We start from the raw sequence: 14,384 nt of genomic DNA, 5'->3' as shown, positions 1-14,384 counted from the left end.
TGTTAGAAATTTCTTGTGTGAAGGTTAACAGGTGTTACCAGTAGTCACTATGGCGTTTGACGCAGAGAAGTTTACGGTGACCCCGAGTGAAGCACAGTTCAGAGTGTTAGTAAAATCGGACCTCTGGAAATTGGCCAAACATTTTAGCTTGGAGGTCTGAACTAATATGAAGAAGGCAGAGTTGCAGACAGTGGTGATACAATCTATGGTGGGATTAAAAGCATGGGAAGAGGTAGCCTGGGATTGGTTACCAGAAGAACAAGAAAATGTGGAGCTCAGGAAACTGGAGATGCAATTACGGAGCCAGGAAAGGGAAAAAGCACAGGAACGAGAACTCCAGGAAAGGTTAGAAGACAAAAAAAACAGAGGAAAGGAGAGTGGAAAGAGAGGAAAGGAGAGTAGAAAGAGACCTCGACGGAGTTAAAGGACCGTGAATTGGCGCGTCAGCAGGAAATTAAAGTCAAGGAGCTGGAGTTAATAAGAGAACGGGGAGAAGTACCATCCCTGCTGGTTCGACACCTAGTCAGAACACCTGGGATGTTGGCAGACATGTGAGGCTGGTCCCACCCTTCAATGAGAAGGAGGTAGCCAAGTTTTTTCCACACTTTGAGAAAGTGGCTCGACAGTTAAAGTGGCCTGAGGAGTACTGGTCCATACTAGTGCAAAGTGTTCTGGTGGGTAAAGCTCAAGAGATTTATTCGGCTTTACAGATTGACCAGTGTGCAGATTATGAGGTATTGAAGAAACACATTCTCAAAGCCTATGAATTGGACCCGGAAGCTTACCGGCAGAAATTCCGGAATGCCAGGAGGAGGGAGAGTGAGACCCACGTGGAGTTTGCCAGATTGAAAGAAACCATGTTTGATAGGTGGTGCGATTCAAAAGAAGTTGGGAAAGACTTCGAACTATTGCGACAATTGATCCTGGTGGAGGAGTTCCAACAGTGTGTCCACGAGGACGTTAAAATACACCTGGAGGAAAGGAAAGTACCAAAGTTGTATGAGGCAGCGACCATGGCAGATGACTATGCCTTAACCCACAGGATGGGGTTCCACCACCCTAACTTCTCGCCTAGACTTAGCCAGGGGAGCTATGGTACGGCAGGGGCGGAGAACGAAAATTCATGGGGGCGGCCTCGAGAGGAGGACCACTCTGATATCACGACTTCTAGAGGTCAGAAGTCAACGGTTTCAAGGCAGACGTATCCTCCGTGGACCTCGAGGCAGACCACGAGGTTCTCCTCCGGGCCTACTTGCGCTTTTTGCCATAAACCAGGACACTTGATGTCCCACTGTCATGCTTTGGGAAAGGAAAATCAGGAGCGGAGTCCGACTAGTACAACTCCGAATGCGATGGCAAACGTGAGGAATCGCCCGCAGAAGAGTTACCAACCATTTATTTATGAGGGGTTGGTCTCACTGGAGGGAGACTCGACTAACCCAAGACCTGTTAGGGTATTGAGGGACACAGGAGTACATCAATCCTTAATGCTTGAAGGCGTTTTGCCATTGTCGGAGAGTACAGCAACTGGGGATAGTGTTCGGTTACAGGGGATCGGTGGCTGTGTTAGCGCTCCCCTTCATGTCATCAATCTAGAGTCTGATTTGGTGTCAGGACTGGTCACCATGGGGTTGCAAGCCACTCTTCCTGTAGAGGGAGTATCGGTTGTGGTTGGGAATGATTTGGCCGGGGGTCAAGTTTCTAGTAACCTGATGGTTGTGAAAAAGTCCGATATGGGAAATAACACCACACCAGTCAGGGATGGAGGCAAAGTTGGCAAGCTTTTTGTAGGTGGACTGAACTTCAAAACAAAGGAAGAGGTTCTGGAGTCTACCTTAAACAAATATGGACCGCTTTTGGAAGTGCTGCTGATAAACGACAGGGAGAGCCAAAAGTCAAGAGGGTTTGGCTTTGTCACATTTGAAAACTCAAGGGACGCCAGAAATGCAGACAAGGATCTGAATAACCAGGAGTTGGAGGGTCGGACCATAACAGTAGGGAAGGCATTTCGTCGGCGTCGAGGGGGCTACAGAAGAGGACAACTTGGCGGTAGTGTTGGTGGTGGCTGCAGCCGATATTGCTATGGAGGCTCCCAGAGTTACGGGAGCTCCCGAAAGGACGACTATCAGGGTAGCGGCCGAGAAGGAGACCGTTATTCACGTCACTACAGTGACAGGTGGTCCAACCGTGAATCTTAAGGAGGTTAGAAAGAGCTGAAGCACTGAATGCTGCGGAGCAGCCGAGCCAAAATTCCTACATGGATTAACCATGAACGCCACGTTCCTAAAGGCATCCAGGTAGTGAACTCTTTCCTACACGGATTAACCGTGAACGCCACGTTCCTAAAGGCGTCCATGTAGTAAACGTTCCTGCACGGACTAACCGTGAACTTCACGTTCCTAAAGGCGTCCATGGAGGGAATACTCAGCTCGGCCTCCCGGGAAAAAGTGCTATCAGGAGGCAATGGGTGGTTTGTTGACAAGTTGGCCTGCAAAGAAAGTTTTCGCTGTGGTCAAACGTTCTTTCCTGAAGGGGGGAAGTGTTACGGACTCGGCCTTAATGGTTGGTGTTATGAGTATTGTTGCTGGTTCCACTGAGGGACGTTATCTGCTGGATTTCAACCAGGGATAGCACATCTTTCTGCCGGGGACCCTCTCGGGGTTCGGAGGTCCACCGAGACCAGGGGTAAGGGGGAGGGGGGGACCCCGTAACAGTAGTGACAAGATTAGCTTTGTTCACATTGACCATATCTTGCCTACCAATTTCCAAGGTGATGACAGTTGGGGAGAATCAGTTCATTCTGAAGAATCACAAAGTATGGCTACAAGTAGTGTACCTGAATCCATACAGAGATGGTTGTACCAGACGTGAGTCCAAAAGGAAGTCAAAATTCAATCAACACCCTGAGTGAGACAAATGTACAGACTGAAGGTGTTGCAAATGCGTGTGCAGGTCAAGGTCACCTTGGGAAGAAATGAGATTATTCGCATGCTCAGAAAAGGTTGACTACACCTCCATCAGGTGCTCAAGGTTAAGCTTAATATATACTAGTGGGGTATGCTGACACATTGTAACGAATAACAAACCGTGCTTCGTACGTACGTACATAATAAATAGAAGCTTTATGATTATAGGCAAGCATCACCGACCTGCTGCTACATATCAATTTTGATTTTTTTTTTTTTTTTTTTTTACGGACACATTTACAGTTTTTACATTAATTTTCAGAGGTTTTTATTTCACAGTTATAAGTTATAGAAATTACAATTTTCAAATGCTAGATATCGATTGAGATTATTCTTTTTTACAGACACGTTTATGGGTTTTTTTGTGTACATTTTCATTTACTGACGCTTTTTCTTTTTTTCATTTACGGACATTATTGTCATGTTTATTTCACAATTTACAGTTATAGAATTTACAATTTTCAAATGCGAGATATCGATTGAGATTTTTCTTTTTTACGGACACGTTTATGGGTTTTTTGTGTACATTTTCATTTACTGACGCTTTTTCTTTTTTTCATTTACGGACACTATTGTCATGTTTATTTCACAATTTACAGTTATACAAATTAAAATTTTCAAATGCTACATATCGATTGAAGGGGGTTTTTTTACATATGCATTTACGTTTTTTAATGTAAATTTTCATTTACGGACGCTTTCTGATGGTTCTGTGATTTTCTTCTGACTGTTCTGTGTATCAGCTTCGATGTCCGTTGGCATGCCAAATTTCAGCTTTCTACGATACCTGGATACCAACCAACCATTAATATCAGTCGGTGAGTCAGCCAGTGAGTCATTGGTTAAAAGAGCTTTATATGTTAGATAAACTTGTAAGAACAATCAAAAGTAATTTGGAATGAAGCCTAAGACTGTCTGAAGCTAATATGATGTGTTTACTTGTAGATATTCACATGGTGTGCACATGTCATGTACAATTTGCACTTGTCAAGTTACTCTTCATGAAGAGTGGAGGAGTGTAATGGAGTGCAACAGCACCATCTCGTGTACACGTTGAACAGTGCTGATTGTACTAAACAGGTGTGAGTGGAACTCTCTTCTGAGCCGACACTAGTGCTCTCGACGTGTCTGTAGTGTGTCGTAAAGATACCACACAAGCTTACTGGTCTATTTTACATTGTCCCAACAAGTCATCTCATTCCTGGTCAAATGTGTTGTTGTTATGTACACAAGATCTATTCTCATGGAAGAATAAGGTGACAGAATAAAAGGGTAACATATTGACAGTGGAGTGCTGAGGAAACAACTGGTGTGAGCTGCAAGTAAGAGAGGTGTGTATGGGGAGAGTTAAAGAGACAGGAAATATCATGGATATGGATGGAAGACTATTTTTAGGTAGCACTAGGCTGTACCTTCTTGCAGTCATGGAGGGACGAGTGGGATGGCACAGACTCAAGGGGGAAAATTCTGATTCTGGAACAAAACAGTGGAGGTGAACAGTAATCCTGAATGATGGAAAATTAACATGGAGGAATTTCCTAGAAGAACAAATGCATTCTGTAGGAGTTGGAAAGAGGCTGACAGATGAAAGAGCAGGAGGACCAAGCCTAGAAGAGAGGAGGTGGAAAAAAAGACAGGCCACCAATTTCTGCTATCGGAGAGCAATAGGGCCTGCGCTACTGCCTCTTTGGGAGACGCGCCAATGATATTGAGAGCTTTGGGTTCCAAGCATGTCGACGAGGTACGAACAGGGACACCAGCCTGTAGGGGGTAGTAGTATTTCATTGAACGACAGAGAAAGGTCTTGTTGGCAATGAAAGATCAAATGTTTGGAGGAAAGATATAATATGGTGGGGGATACCCATTCTGTAGCTAGCTTTGGAGGCCAGATTTGATATGGTCTGACTACCAGATGCCATGGCTGATGGGGAGACTCCGATGTTTGAGGGACTGAACTTCATCCAGTTGCTGACCAAGAAAGTAAATAGGTGGGTTCACTCGGTTAATATTCCAGGGAGATGAGGTGAGGCTTTGCAAGAACATGAGACTTGGATGGATTGAATGCCAAGTTGCATGGTTTGGATCACCATATGATCTACCCCAGGTATTTTCCTTATACATGGTCTGGGCTCGTGGAAGAGCTAGGACACAGAACAGATCAGGACACAACATAGCAACGGGAACAGCAGGAGAAAGGGGAAACGCCAATAGCAGGGCCAATGGGGAAAGCAGACAGACACACAAACAAAGGATGCAGGTAACGATGAGTGTTATCAGGTAAAGATGGATACATAAGCAAAGTTTTGGAAGGGGTGGAGGATAGTTTAATGGGTGCAGAAAAGATTGTGTTTTTGGGTGGGGGATTAATTGAGATGGTGGTGAACAGGTGTACCTGGTCTTGAAGATCTGGAGGAAAGAATGAGATTGCAGAGTATGGAAGGTGTTTCCACAGGTAAGAAAACAGAGGAATAAATGAGTGGAGGTGAGCAGTGATTCTGGAATTAGGTAGTTTCACACGGTGGGGGTTACTGGTGGACCACATGCATCCTGCAAATACCTGAGGGGGACAAAGCAAGGAGAGAGCAGAGGCTGAAAGACCAGAAATAATGCAGAAGAAGACAAAGACAAGGTTTTATAGGGCATCAGAGAGGTCACGTAAGTGTAGGAAAGAAAATGGGCCCAAGATGCCTCATCTCAGAACGCTCCAGTCACCAATGGGAGTACAATTGGAAGGATACCATTGATACTGAAGCACTGATTGGATGCCAGCAATTAAGGAAGCCTTGTATGCCAAAGGCCGAAAGCTTGGCAACTTTGTGGGGTGTCAGGTCATGTCAAAGGCCCATGATTGTATGCAGAGATGGTTGCTGCAAGTCAAGTGGCATGTGCAAGTCACAAAGGCTTACAGGCTGCAAGTCACAAAGGCTGCCGGTCAAAGGATTGTACTTGTCATTGGGTGTTGCTCTGCAAACACTTTCTAAAAGAGTCATTTTCGATTTTTCTGCCTCAAAATAGGAAAAACTTCATTTCGATTGAATGTTATATTTTGAACACGAATCAGAACATGAATTGGAAAACGAACGTGCAGTTTATTACTTTGGCTCTGGATTCGGCCCAAACGCACATGCACAGAATTGAGGAACGTACTTTTTTTTACTCTGTCTGCTTGTCTGGCAGTCAAACAAAATTGAAAATCATTCCATACAGGAAAGCTACTGTTTTTAAGGACGCCATAAAGGATACAAACAACAGGTATGAAGAACTGTGTAAAATAACGTGGTGTAAAAGACGCTGCATCAATGGCGGTATACTTCTAAAATTTCTGTTTTCTACAAGCTTTAAAATCTTTATTTAATTTAAATTGAATTATATACTTGAACACTGTAGAACACAAATCTCCTTGTTACCGATTTCAAAAACCTCTTGTGTTGCAGTACTTGGACATGCTAAATAAGGCGGTGTAGAAGACGCTGCATCAACGGCGGTAAACTTCCGGAATTTTTCTAAACGATCTTTACATTCATTATTTTATTTCAATTGAATTATATACCTGAACACTGCGCCTGGTATGTGTTCTACAAACTCTCTGGACCCACCAAAAGACTCACAATAAAAGTGTAAAGTATCTTTAAGGGTGTTCCTCCCTCTAATTAACGAATCCCCAATTTCCTCTTTTTCCAATCAGATTATAATTTGGAAATGCACTCTTTCACTAATTTTAATCTCATTTTTCCCAAGGCAAGTTGTTTATCCAAGCCGAGACAAATTCTGATTGGTTACTTTCGTACATGAACATCAGCATATATGCAACACGAGTAACTTCATATCTGTATACTTCCATGTCCATGACGTTTATACGTCACAATGAGAACGACAACGGCACTCGTAGAGCGTATACCTCCGCCAGGTCGAACAGTTTTTTTTTTTTGTTTTTTTTTTTTTTTGTATACTGAATCGAGACTCGTGAAAGAGCTAACATTTACTTCACAAACAAATCGACCAGACAAACAAAATACACAAAAAGAGGGAGCGGAAGACAAGATAGGGAGAAAAGGGGAAGCACACAAACACAACATCCGAGAGCAGGGAGATGTGTGGAAGGGAGAGGGCCCGGGGGGAGGAGGCATGGGAAGGGGGGGGAGAAGGCATGGGAAGGGGGGGGGGGAGGGAGAAGTATAAAGCACAAGGACACCAAGGACTTCCAGGACAGAAGTTGGTATTTCAAAAAGTGGAATTGGGGTGAAATTAGCGGGGGTAGAAAGGATCAAAGTTTTGGATGGGGGAAGATAAGAGATGGTGGTGAACAGCTGTTTTAAAGACTTGGAGGGTGGAGTGGGATTGAAGAGAGTGAGGGAGTTTGTTCCAGAGGTGGGAGAAAAGAGGAATGAAGGAGTGAAGGTGAGCAGAGAGTCTTGATTTTGGCAGTTTAACCAAAAGAGGGTTGCAGGCAGATCTTGTGCGACCTGTCGGAATATTTGCGGGACAGAGCCCAGAGAGAGCTGGGGGGGCAAGGCCAGAGAGGAGTCGGTAGAAGACGGAAAGACCACCAACCTGCCTGCGGTGAGTGAGTGAGAGGCCCTTGGAGTTAGCTTCATCGCGGGAGATTCCAATGATTCTGAACGCTTTGGTTTCAACAGCGCGAAGGCGAGCTAGGTGTGAGGCAGGAGCACCAGCCCAGAGGGGAGAGCAGTATTCCATTGAGCTGCGGATGAAAGCCTTGTATGTGGTGAGGAGCTCAGGTGTGCCAAGGAAGGACTTCGCACGACGGAGGATGCCCAGTCGGCGACTGGCTTTGGAGGCCAGATTTGAAATGTGGTTTTTCCAGGAAAGATCATGGCAGATAGTGAGACCCAAAAGCTTGAGTGACAGAACTTCTTGGAGAGGAATTATTCAGAAAGTGGATGGGAGGGTTGTCCAGTCGGTCTTTTCGGAGAGACATCGTAAGAGTGTGAGATTTGTCAGGATTGAAAGACATGTTCCACTTGTTTGCCCAGTCTGTGATTTTGTCAAGGTCTGCAGAGAGTGAGGAGGCTGCAGACTGCCGATCTGAGGGATGAAGAATGGAGCGACAGAGAGTAGAGTCATCAGCAAAGAGATAGAGAGGATTTTCAAGAGAGTCAGAGAGATCATTAATGAAGACCAGAAAAAGCACAGGGCCCAGAACACTGCCTTTGGGAACTCCAGCCTGAACAGGAAGAGGAGATGAGAGAAACCCATTCAGGGCCACACGTTGACCACGACTAGAGAGGAAGTCCGCCAGCCATGCGTGGAGATTTCCATGGATACCAAAAGAGGAGAGTTTGGTGAGCAGAGCGGGGTGCCAGACCTTATCGAAGGCACGTGATATGTCAAGGGAGACTGCTCTAATTTCCTGTTTGGCATTGAGGACCTCCATCCATTGTTGAGAAAGCAGAAGCAGCATGTCCAGAGTGGAGTGTCCAGGTCTGAAACCAAATTGATGATCAGAGATCAAGCCATTGGAGAAGAGGAAAGATTTCATATCTGAAGCAATGATGGATTCCATGACTTTGCTGATAATTGGGAGAAGGCTGATTGGTCTGTAGTTGCTGGGATCTGTTTTTGCACCTTTTTTGTGCAAAGCGGTGATGTTGGCAGATTTCCAAGCAGATGGAAGATGACCTTGAGCAAAAGAGAGGGTGAAGAGAACAGAGAGAGGGAGTGAAAGAGCGGAAGAACATGATTTTAGGACCCGTGGGCTGATGCCGTCAGGTCCAGTTGCAGAATCAGAGTCGAGGGTTGACAGAAACTTTTCCACCTTGTCAGGAGGAAAGGACACAGAGTCCAGGAGCAGCTGGGTACGACTGGGTACGGTGGGTACAGAGAGGGATGGGTTTGGGACACAAGATTTAGAGGCAAACACAGAGTTGAGGCATTCAGCTTTTTCACATGCGGAGTCAGCCGTGTGGCCGTTTAAGGTGAGGGAGGGGATGGAGGGGGAACAAACACCAGAAACAGATTTTACCAGACGCCACCAGGATTTGGAAGAGGGAGACAGATAAGAGAGTTCGGTCCTGAGGACGGAGAGATATTGTTTCCTGGCTCTCCTGAGGGTGGACACACACTTGTTTCGGGCTTTGTGAAAGGAAATGAGATTTCCTTCCGTTGGATTTGCTTTCCAGGAGACGAAAGCAAGTTGTTTCTGGGCAATAGCCTCACCACAAGATTCCGTGTACCATGGATTGGAGGAAAGGTATGACAACTGAAGACGAGAAGGGATAAATCTGTGCATGAGAGAAAGCAATTTACTTTGGAAGAATTCCCAGGATGAGTTGATGTCAGAGGCAGTAGAGATGGGAGACCAGTCCAGATGATTGATGGCTGCTTGAAGACCGTGCCAGTTGGCCTGAGTGAAATGCCAGACTCGTCGACGCTGAGGAGGCTCTCTGAAAATGGTCAGAGAGATGTCCACTTTAACAAGCACATGATCAGAAGAGCCGATTGGAGCAGAAGAGGAGCAGCAGACATTTTCAGGGAAGTTAGTCATAACCAAGTCCAGAAGAGAAGATTCTCCGTTGACTGAGATCCGGGTTGGGAAATTGACAGATTGTGTCAGTCCCAGTGAGTCACAGAAGTCCTTTGCTGAAGAGCCATGGCTGGTGAGAGAGGTACCCACCCCCAGCCAACTGGCATGGTGACAGTTGAAATCACCACATATGAGGAAGAGAGAGTTGGGATGGGTCGATAGAAGTTGGTCCATATTATCAGACAGCGAGATGTAGATGGTGTCATCACTGTTTGGTGGACGGTACAACACGAATATGAACAAAAGGTGGGAGCGAAGGGGAAGCCGTAGCCAAAGGTATTCCTGGGGGTGAGGTGGAGAGAGGGCAGTGCAGGGCGAGTGAGGAAGAGAGTTTTTTATAAAGATAGCAACCCCACCTCCAGGACGAGGCTCAGGTCTATCATACCGGAGGAGGGAGTAACCTGGGAGAGATACCAAGGAATCAGAGACATCATGAAGGAGGAAGGTTTCTGTTAAGCAGATCACGTCTGGTTTGTCAGAAGCAACCTGTATGGAGAGATCAGTTAAGTTTGAGCGAAGGCCCCGGATGTTTGAGGTCCATACTGTTAAGGAAGAGGAAGGGGGAGCATCGGATACAGAACAGGGGGGGGGGGGGGGAGCGGTAGGGCAGGATGTGGAAGAGGAGGAAGAGGTAGGGAGAGCTGTTGCAGGTGTATCAGAGATTACAGAATAGCTTGGAGAAAGGGAAGAATGGGGCAGACAAAAGGTTTAATGGTGTTTGGGTGAGGCGCAGTGAGGTGTTATTTGAGGAGGGGGAAGAGTGAGGCAGAAGGTTGAGGAAGATGAAGGTGAAAGTTGGAAGGGGGAAGAAGTGGGGAGGACGCTTTGAGGAGGAGGGGTGAGAGGGGAGTCTAGGAGGGGAGGAGTGAGGGAGAGTCTCGGAGGGGAGGGGTTTGGGGGGAGTTTAGGAGGGAAGGGGCAGGGGGGGAGATTTGAAAGGGATGGGTGTTTGGGAAGATTTGGGGGGGAGGGGCAAGGGGGAAGATTTGACAGAGATGGGTGATGGGGAAGATTTGGAGGGGAGGGGTGTGATTGGATTTTGAAAAGTGTACGATTTATGGGAAACGAACATTTTTTGCAAAATGAGTTTCTTGAGACATTCGAGTCAAAAATACATTTGAGGACGCTGAAGGATGGGTGGAGTTCTGGAGAGTTTAGGGAATGAATGAAAGATGCACTGTAAGAGATGGAATTTTTTTTTTTGAATGAATAGAATTGGTGAGCAAGTCGAAAGCATCCTTTTATAGAAGAAGTAGAAAAAAGTGTTATAGAATATGACATAATAATAAAGTTCTTCAGGGGACAGATGAAACATGTATTAACAACTTGATCACGTGATCTCGAACAACGTGGTCGAAGAACGAAAGAACAAATAACGAAGAACGAAAGGGCGAAAGAACAAATAAGAACGCACAAGCGGATAAGAACAGGGAAGGAAAAACAAAAAAAAAATTTTTGAGATTTTAAAACAAGGGAGTATGGGTGAAAAGACCGTGAAAAACAGAGACCGAAAGTAGTTGCAGCGTGATCGAAGAACCGCTGAGACAAAAGACAAAAGCCTCAAGCCAAGGTCTGAGGACACGGTAGCCTACTACTACTAGCACTACACTAGGCCTCAGAATATACGATACGAAAAAACCGACGATTCTGTACACAGGTATGAAAAACCAACCGAGAAACCTATTAAAGTCACCCCAATAGGTACATGCACCGAAAGAAAGATAAAGATACGACAAAAACACAAATGTGAAATATCACTTAGCTTCGAAAGCGTGAGCGCATGGAACAGCTTCGAAAAGACGTGACCTCGCCGTGATCTCGCGAGTTGCCTTGCTTCATCTTCATTTAACAGTTTATGTTTTGTATCCACTGAAAGGCCGGATCTGGATGCGGACCTGAACCAAAATCGAATCAGCTTGTTGTCATCGCCAATCCAACCCATCCACCTACTTTTGTCATAACTAATCCACAACCTTTTGAAATACCACGTTATTTAACGTTTTTGGTCCCATCTCTCAATGTTGAAGAATCGCTTGGAGAATTTTTTTTAAATCTCGTTTTTGGATCCGGGTCTTCACCAAAATGTAATCTAATCATCCTTGTCACACACTAAGCCTGATGGTGGCATAGCCTAGCGGTTAGGGTGCCGGCTTGGGATCCCAGGATCCTGGGTTCGTAATCCCGGTCAATCACTGAATCGACACCAGGGGGGTTGACTCTGCCTGCCATCATCCTTCCGAGGTCCTCAAATTGAGTACCAGTTAAAAAAAAAAAAACGGACACACAAAACGTACAATAAAGTGAGCGGGAGTACAAGATGGGGAGAGAGCGGGAAGCACCCAGGTACAACAGCAGAGAACAGGGACATCGGGAGATCTGTGGGAGGGGGAGGGCTTGGGGGAGAAGGCATGGGAAGGGGAGGGTGGGAGAGGTACAAAGACACATGGACACTGCTAGAACTTCCAGGAAAGAAAAAAGAAGAAAAGTTTTTTTTAGCTCTTTCACGAGCCTCGATTCAGTATACAAAAAATATAAATAAATAAAAATAAAAATCGGGATTTCCAGACAAAAAAGTGTATCAGGGGTGAATTAACGGGGATAGAAAAGATCAAGGTTTTGGATGGGGGAAGATAAGAGATGGTGGTGAACAGCTGTTTAAAAGCCCTGGAAGGAGGAGTGGGATTGAAGAGAGTGAGGGAGTTTGTTCCAGAGGTGGGAGTAAAGAGGAAAGTGTTTGGTGTAAAAAATGTAATCGGGAGTAAAAAATGACTAAACAACAACAACAACAACAACAACAACTGTGATGTTTCAATAACAACAAAAATAGTCAACATCATATAAGGTTAGATCACAAAGTAAAAGCACTTATTTTCATCTTGAAAGCATGGAATTCTTAGTGTACCTGGTACAGGTGTTATCCATCCATTGGGCAGAGGTTTGAATCCTGCTTCACTTAACCCTCTCCGGTGTGTTGCATAATCTTTACCCTTCGTGTTATTCAAACAGGAGCTCCCCCACAGGTCTCACACACCATGGAGTTAAACACCGAGTGACTGGAGTCTGTAAATCCCTTCATCACGTGTCTGCATTTGAAAGTTTGAGGATTGCGTCATTTCTCACGACAGTTGCCTTGCTTCGAATCTCACGTGTTCCACCACATCGTACTTCTGATCCCCACACGATGCAGACGTCATCTTCACGTGGAACCTCCGTTACACCAGTGAACTCTTGGGCAGACGTTTTAACACCTGATATAGTCCAGCGATGGAAAGTTTAACTCGCTCGGCAAAAGGAATCTCCATTTGAAAACATCCCTCAAACCTTTCTGAATTGCGTAACATGGACATACACCGCATTTGTTATTTCAAATAAAATCACAAAGATCAATTATGTCGATAATAACCACAGCGACATCTACTCCACATTCATTATTTCCAACAGAAATGGCTGAAATAGAGATGAAATCAGGACATCTCTTTCCTTTACCTGTCTCACATCCATCCATTCTCCTTTTGTCATGTTTTTCTGCTCGTCAAGTCGAAATACTCCCTTGCCTTTTTTGCCCTTTCTTGTTTTTCTCGTCTTCCTTGTGTTCCTATTCCCATTCATACCTGACATCCTGGTACACAAGCCGTGACATGACCCAAGGCCACCTCCACGCCAAACAGCAAACGCACACCTCGACCGGTCACACCTCTCTCTTTTCGCTGAGCCACCGCAAAACGCCCTCATCTCAAGTATACATCGAATACCAGCAATCTCACGACTCTACCTGCAACCAACGTTCCCCTTCCATGTCCAAAACTCCAGAATTCCCATGAGCCTTCATGCCTTTCCTGACTTGGTGGAGCTTCTTGTTGGATGTAATAACCATCGTCATAGCTTGGTGCTCCACCCAGCATTACAAATCACATTATCCTTATTATACGAACACCACGCCCTCACCACCGGGTGCAGGTTTAGCCAGCATTCTATAAATGTTATGTCAAAATGTGTCATCTGCACATACTGGGGCAGCACTGGGTTTCAACGTCGACAACCTCTCCGAATGTCCATTCGTGGAAAGTAAGTGTCCTCAAACACAATAATGGAAGGACACGCAACACGCACACGCGAGTGTACGTACACTCCTTACTCTTCATCGCAAATTACGAAAGTTCTGTGTTTCTCCTGTGACGACAACCTGCATTTACCTGTGTGATCAAGACCGGTGTATATCTTGGCAAAGGAGTGCTGAACATTTAAAGCAAGGCCAATTTGTCCCAGTTTGTCCATATAGAAAATGTATGTTCATCTAGAAAGAACTAGGTGAAAAAAACCAGAAAGGACTACGAGGGGGGAAACTGGTGGACTCAAAAATTAAGGGAACAAACAAATAGGAAAACAAGAAGACGTCATGCAGAGCACGATACTTGCAAAATCTCCCCTCCTCCTCCCCCCCCCCCCCCCAAAAGGTTTTGTTTTATTTTTTTATATTCAAAATCGAGGCTCGTGTAGGAGCTAACATCAATCACAAAAAAAAAAACGGACACACAAAACATCCAATAAAGGGAGCGGAAGACAAGATGGGGAGAGAGAGGGAAGCACACATGTACAACAGCAGAGAACAGGGACATCGGGAGATCTGTGGGAGGGAGAGGGCTTGGGGAGAGGAGGCACTGGATACTGTTCTCCCCTCTGGGAAGGCGGGGGTGGTGGGAGAGGTATAAAACACATGGACACTGCTAGAACTTCCAGGATTTGAATTAACGGGGGTAGAAAAGATCAAGGTTTTGGATGGGTGAAGATAAGAGATGGTGGTGAACAGCTGTTTTAAAGACCCGGAGGGAGGAGTGGGATTGAAGAGAGTGAGGGAGTTTGTTCCAGAGGCGGGA

The 14,384-nt window shown here is 45.4% G+C and overlaps 1 protein-coding gene across 14 annotated transcripts in view; it reads right to left on the bottom strand.

Moving 5' to 3' along the window:
* Positions 1–13,372, bottom strand: part of LOC137418692 (liprin-beta-1) — a 101,605-nt gene extending 88,233 nt beyond the window's left edge. For 3 of the 14 annotated variants that reach the window (XR_013624261.1, XM_068104786.2, XM_078783045.1), the window contains exon 1: positions 12,997–13,233. Coding sequence is in view for 10 of the 14 variants with exons in the window: in XM_068104786.2 (XP_067960887.2) it covers positions 12,997–13,128 (132 nt within the window). In the remaining 4 variants the exon portion in view is untranslated. Of the gene's footprint in view, positions 1–2,836; positions 2,987–12,412; positions 12,939–12,996; positions 13,234–13,282 lie in introns of those variants that run through there. The other 11 variants (XM_078783046.1, XM_078783043.1, XM_078783044.1 and 8 more) reach the window with 6 other exon arrangements.
* Positions 13,373–14,384: the final 1,012 nt, after the last annotated feature.

The sequence above is a fragment of the Myxine glutinosa genome, chromosome 8 (assembly GCF_964187855.1).
Source record: "Myxine glutinosa chromosome 8, kmMyxGlut1.1, whole genome shotgun sequence".
In the NCBI taxonomy this organism is placed as follows: domain Eukaryota; kingdom Metazoa; phylum Chordata; class Myxini; order Myxiniformes; family Myxinidae; genus Myxine; species Myxine glutinosa.
Note: the sequence above shows the minus strand (reverse complement) of the source record. Positions and strands in the feature narration are given on the sequence as shown.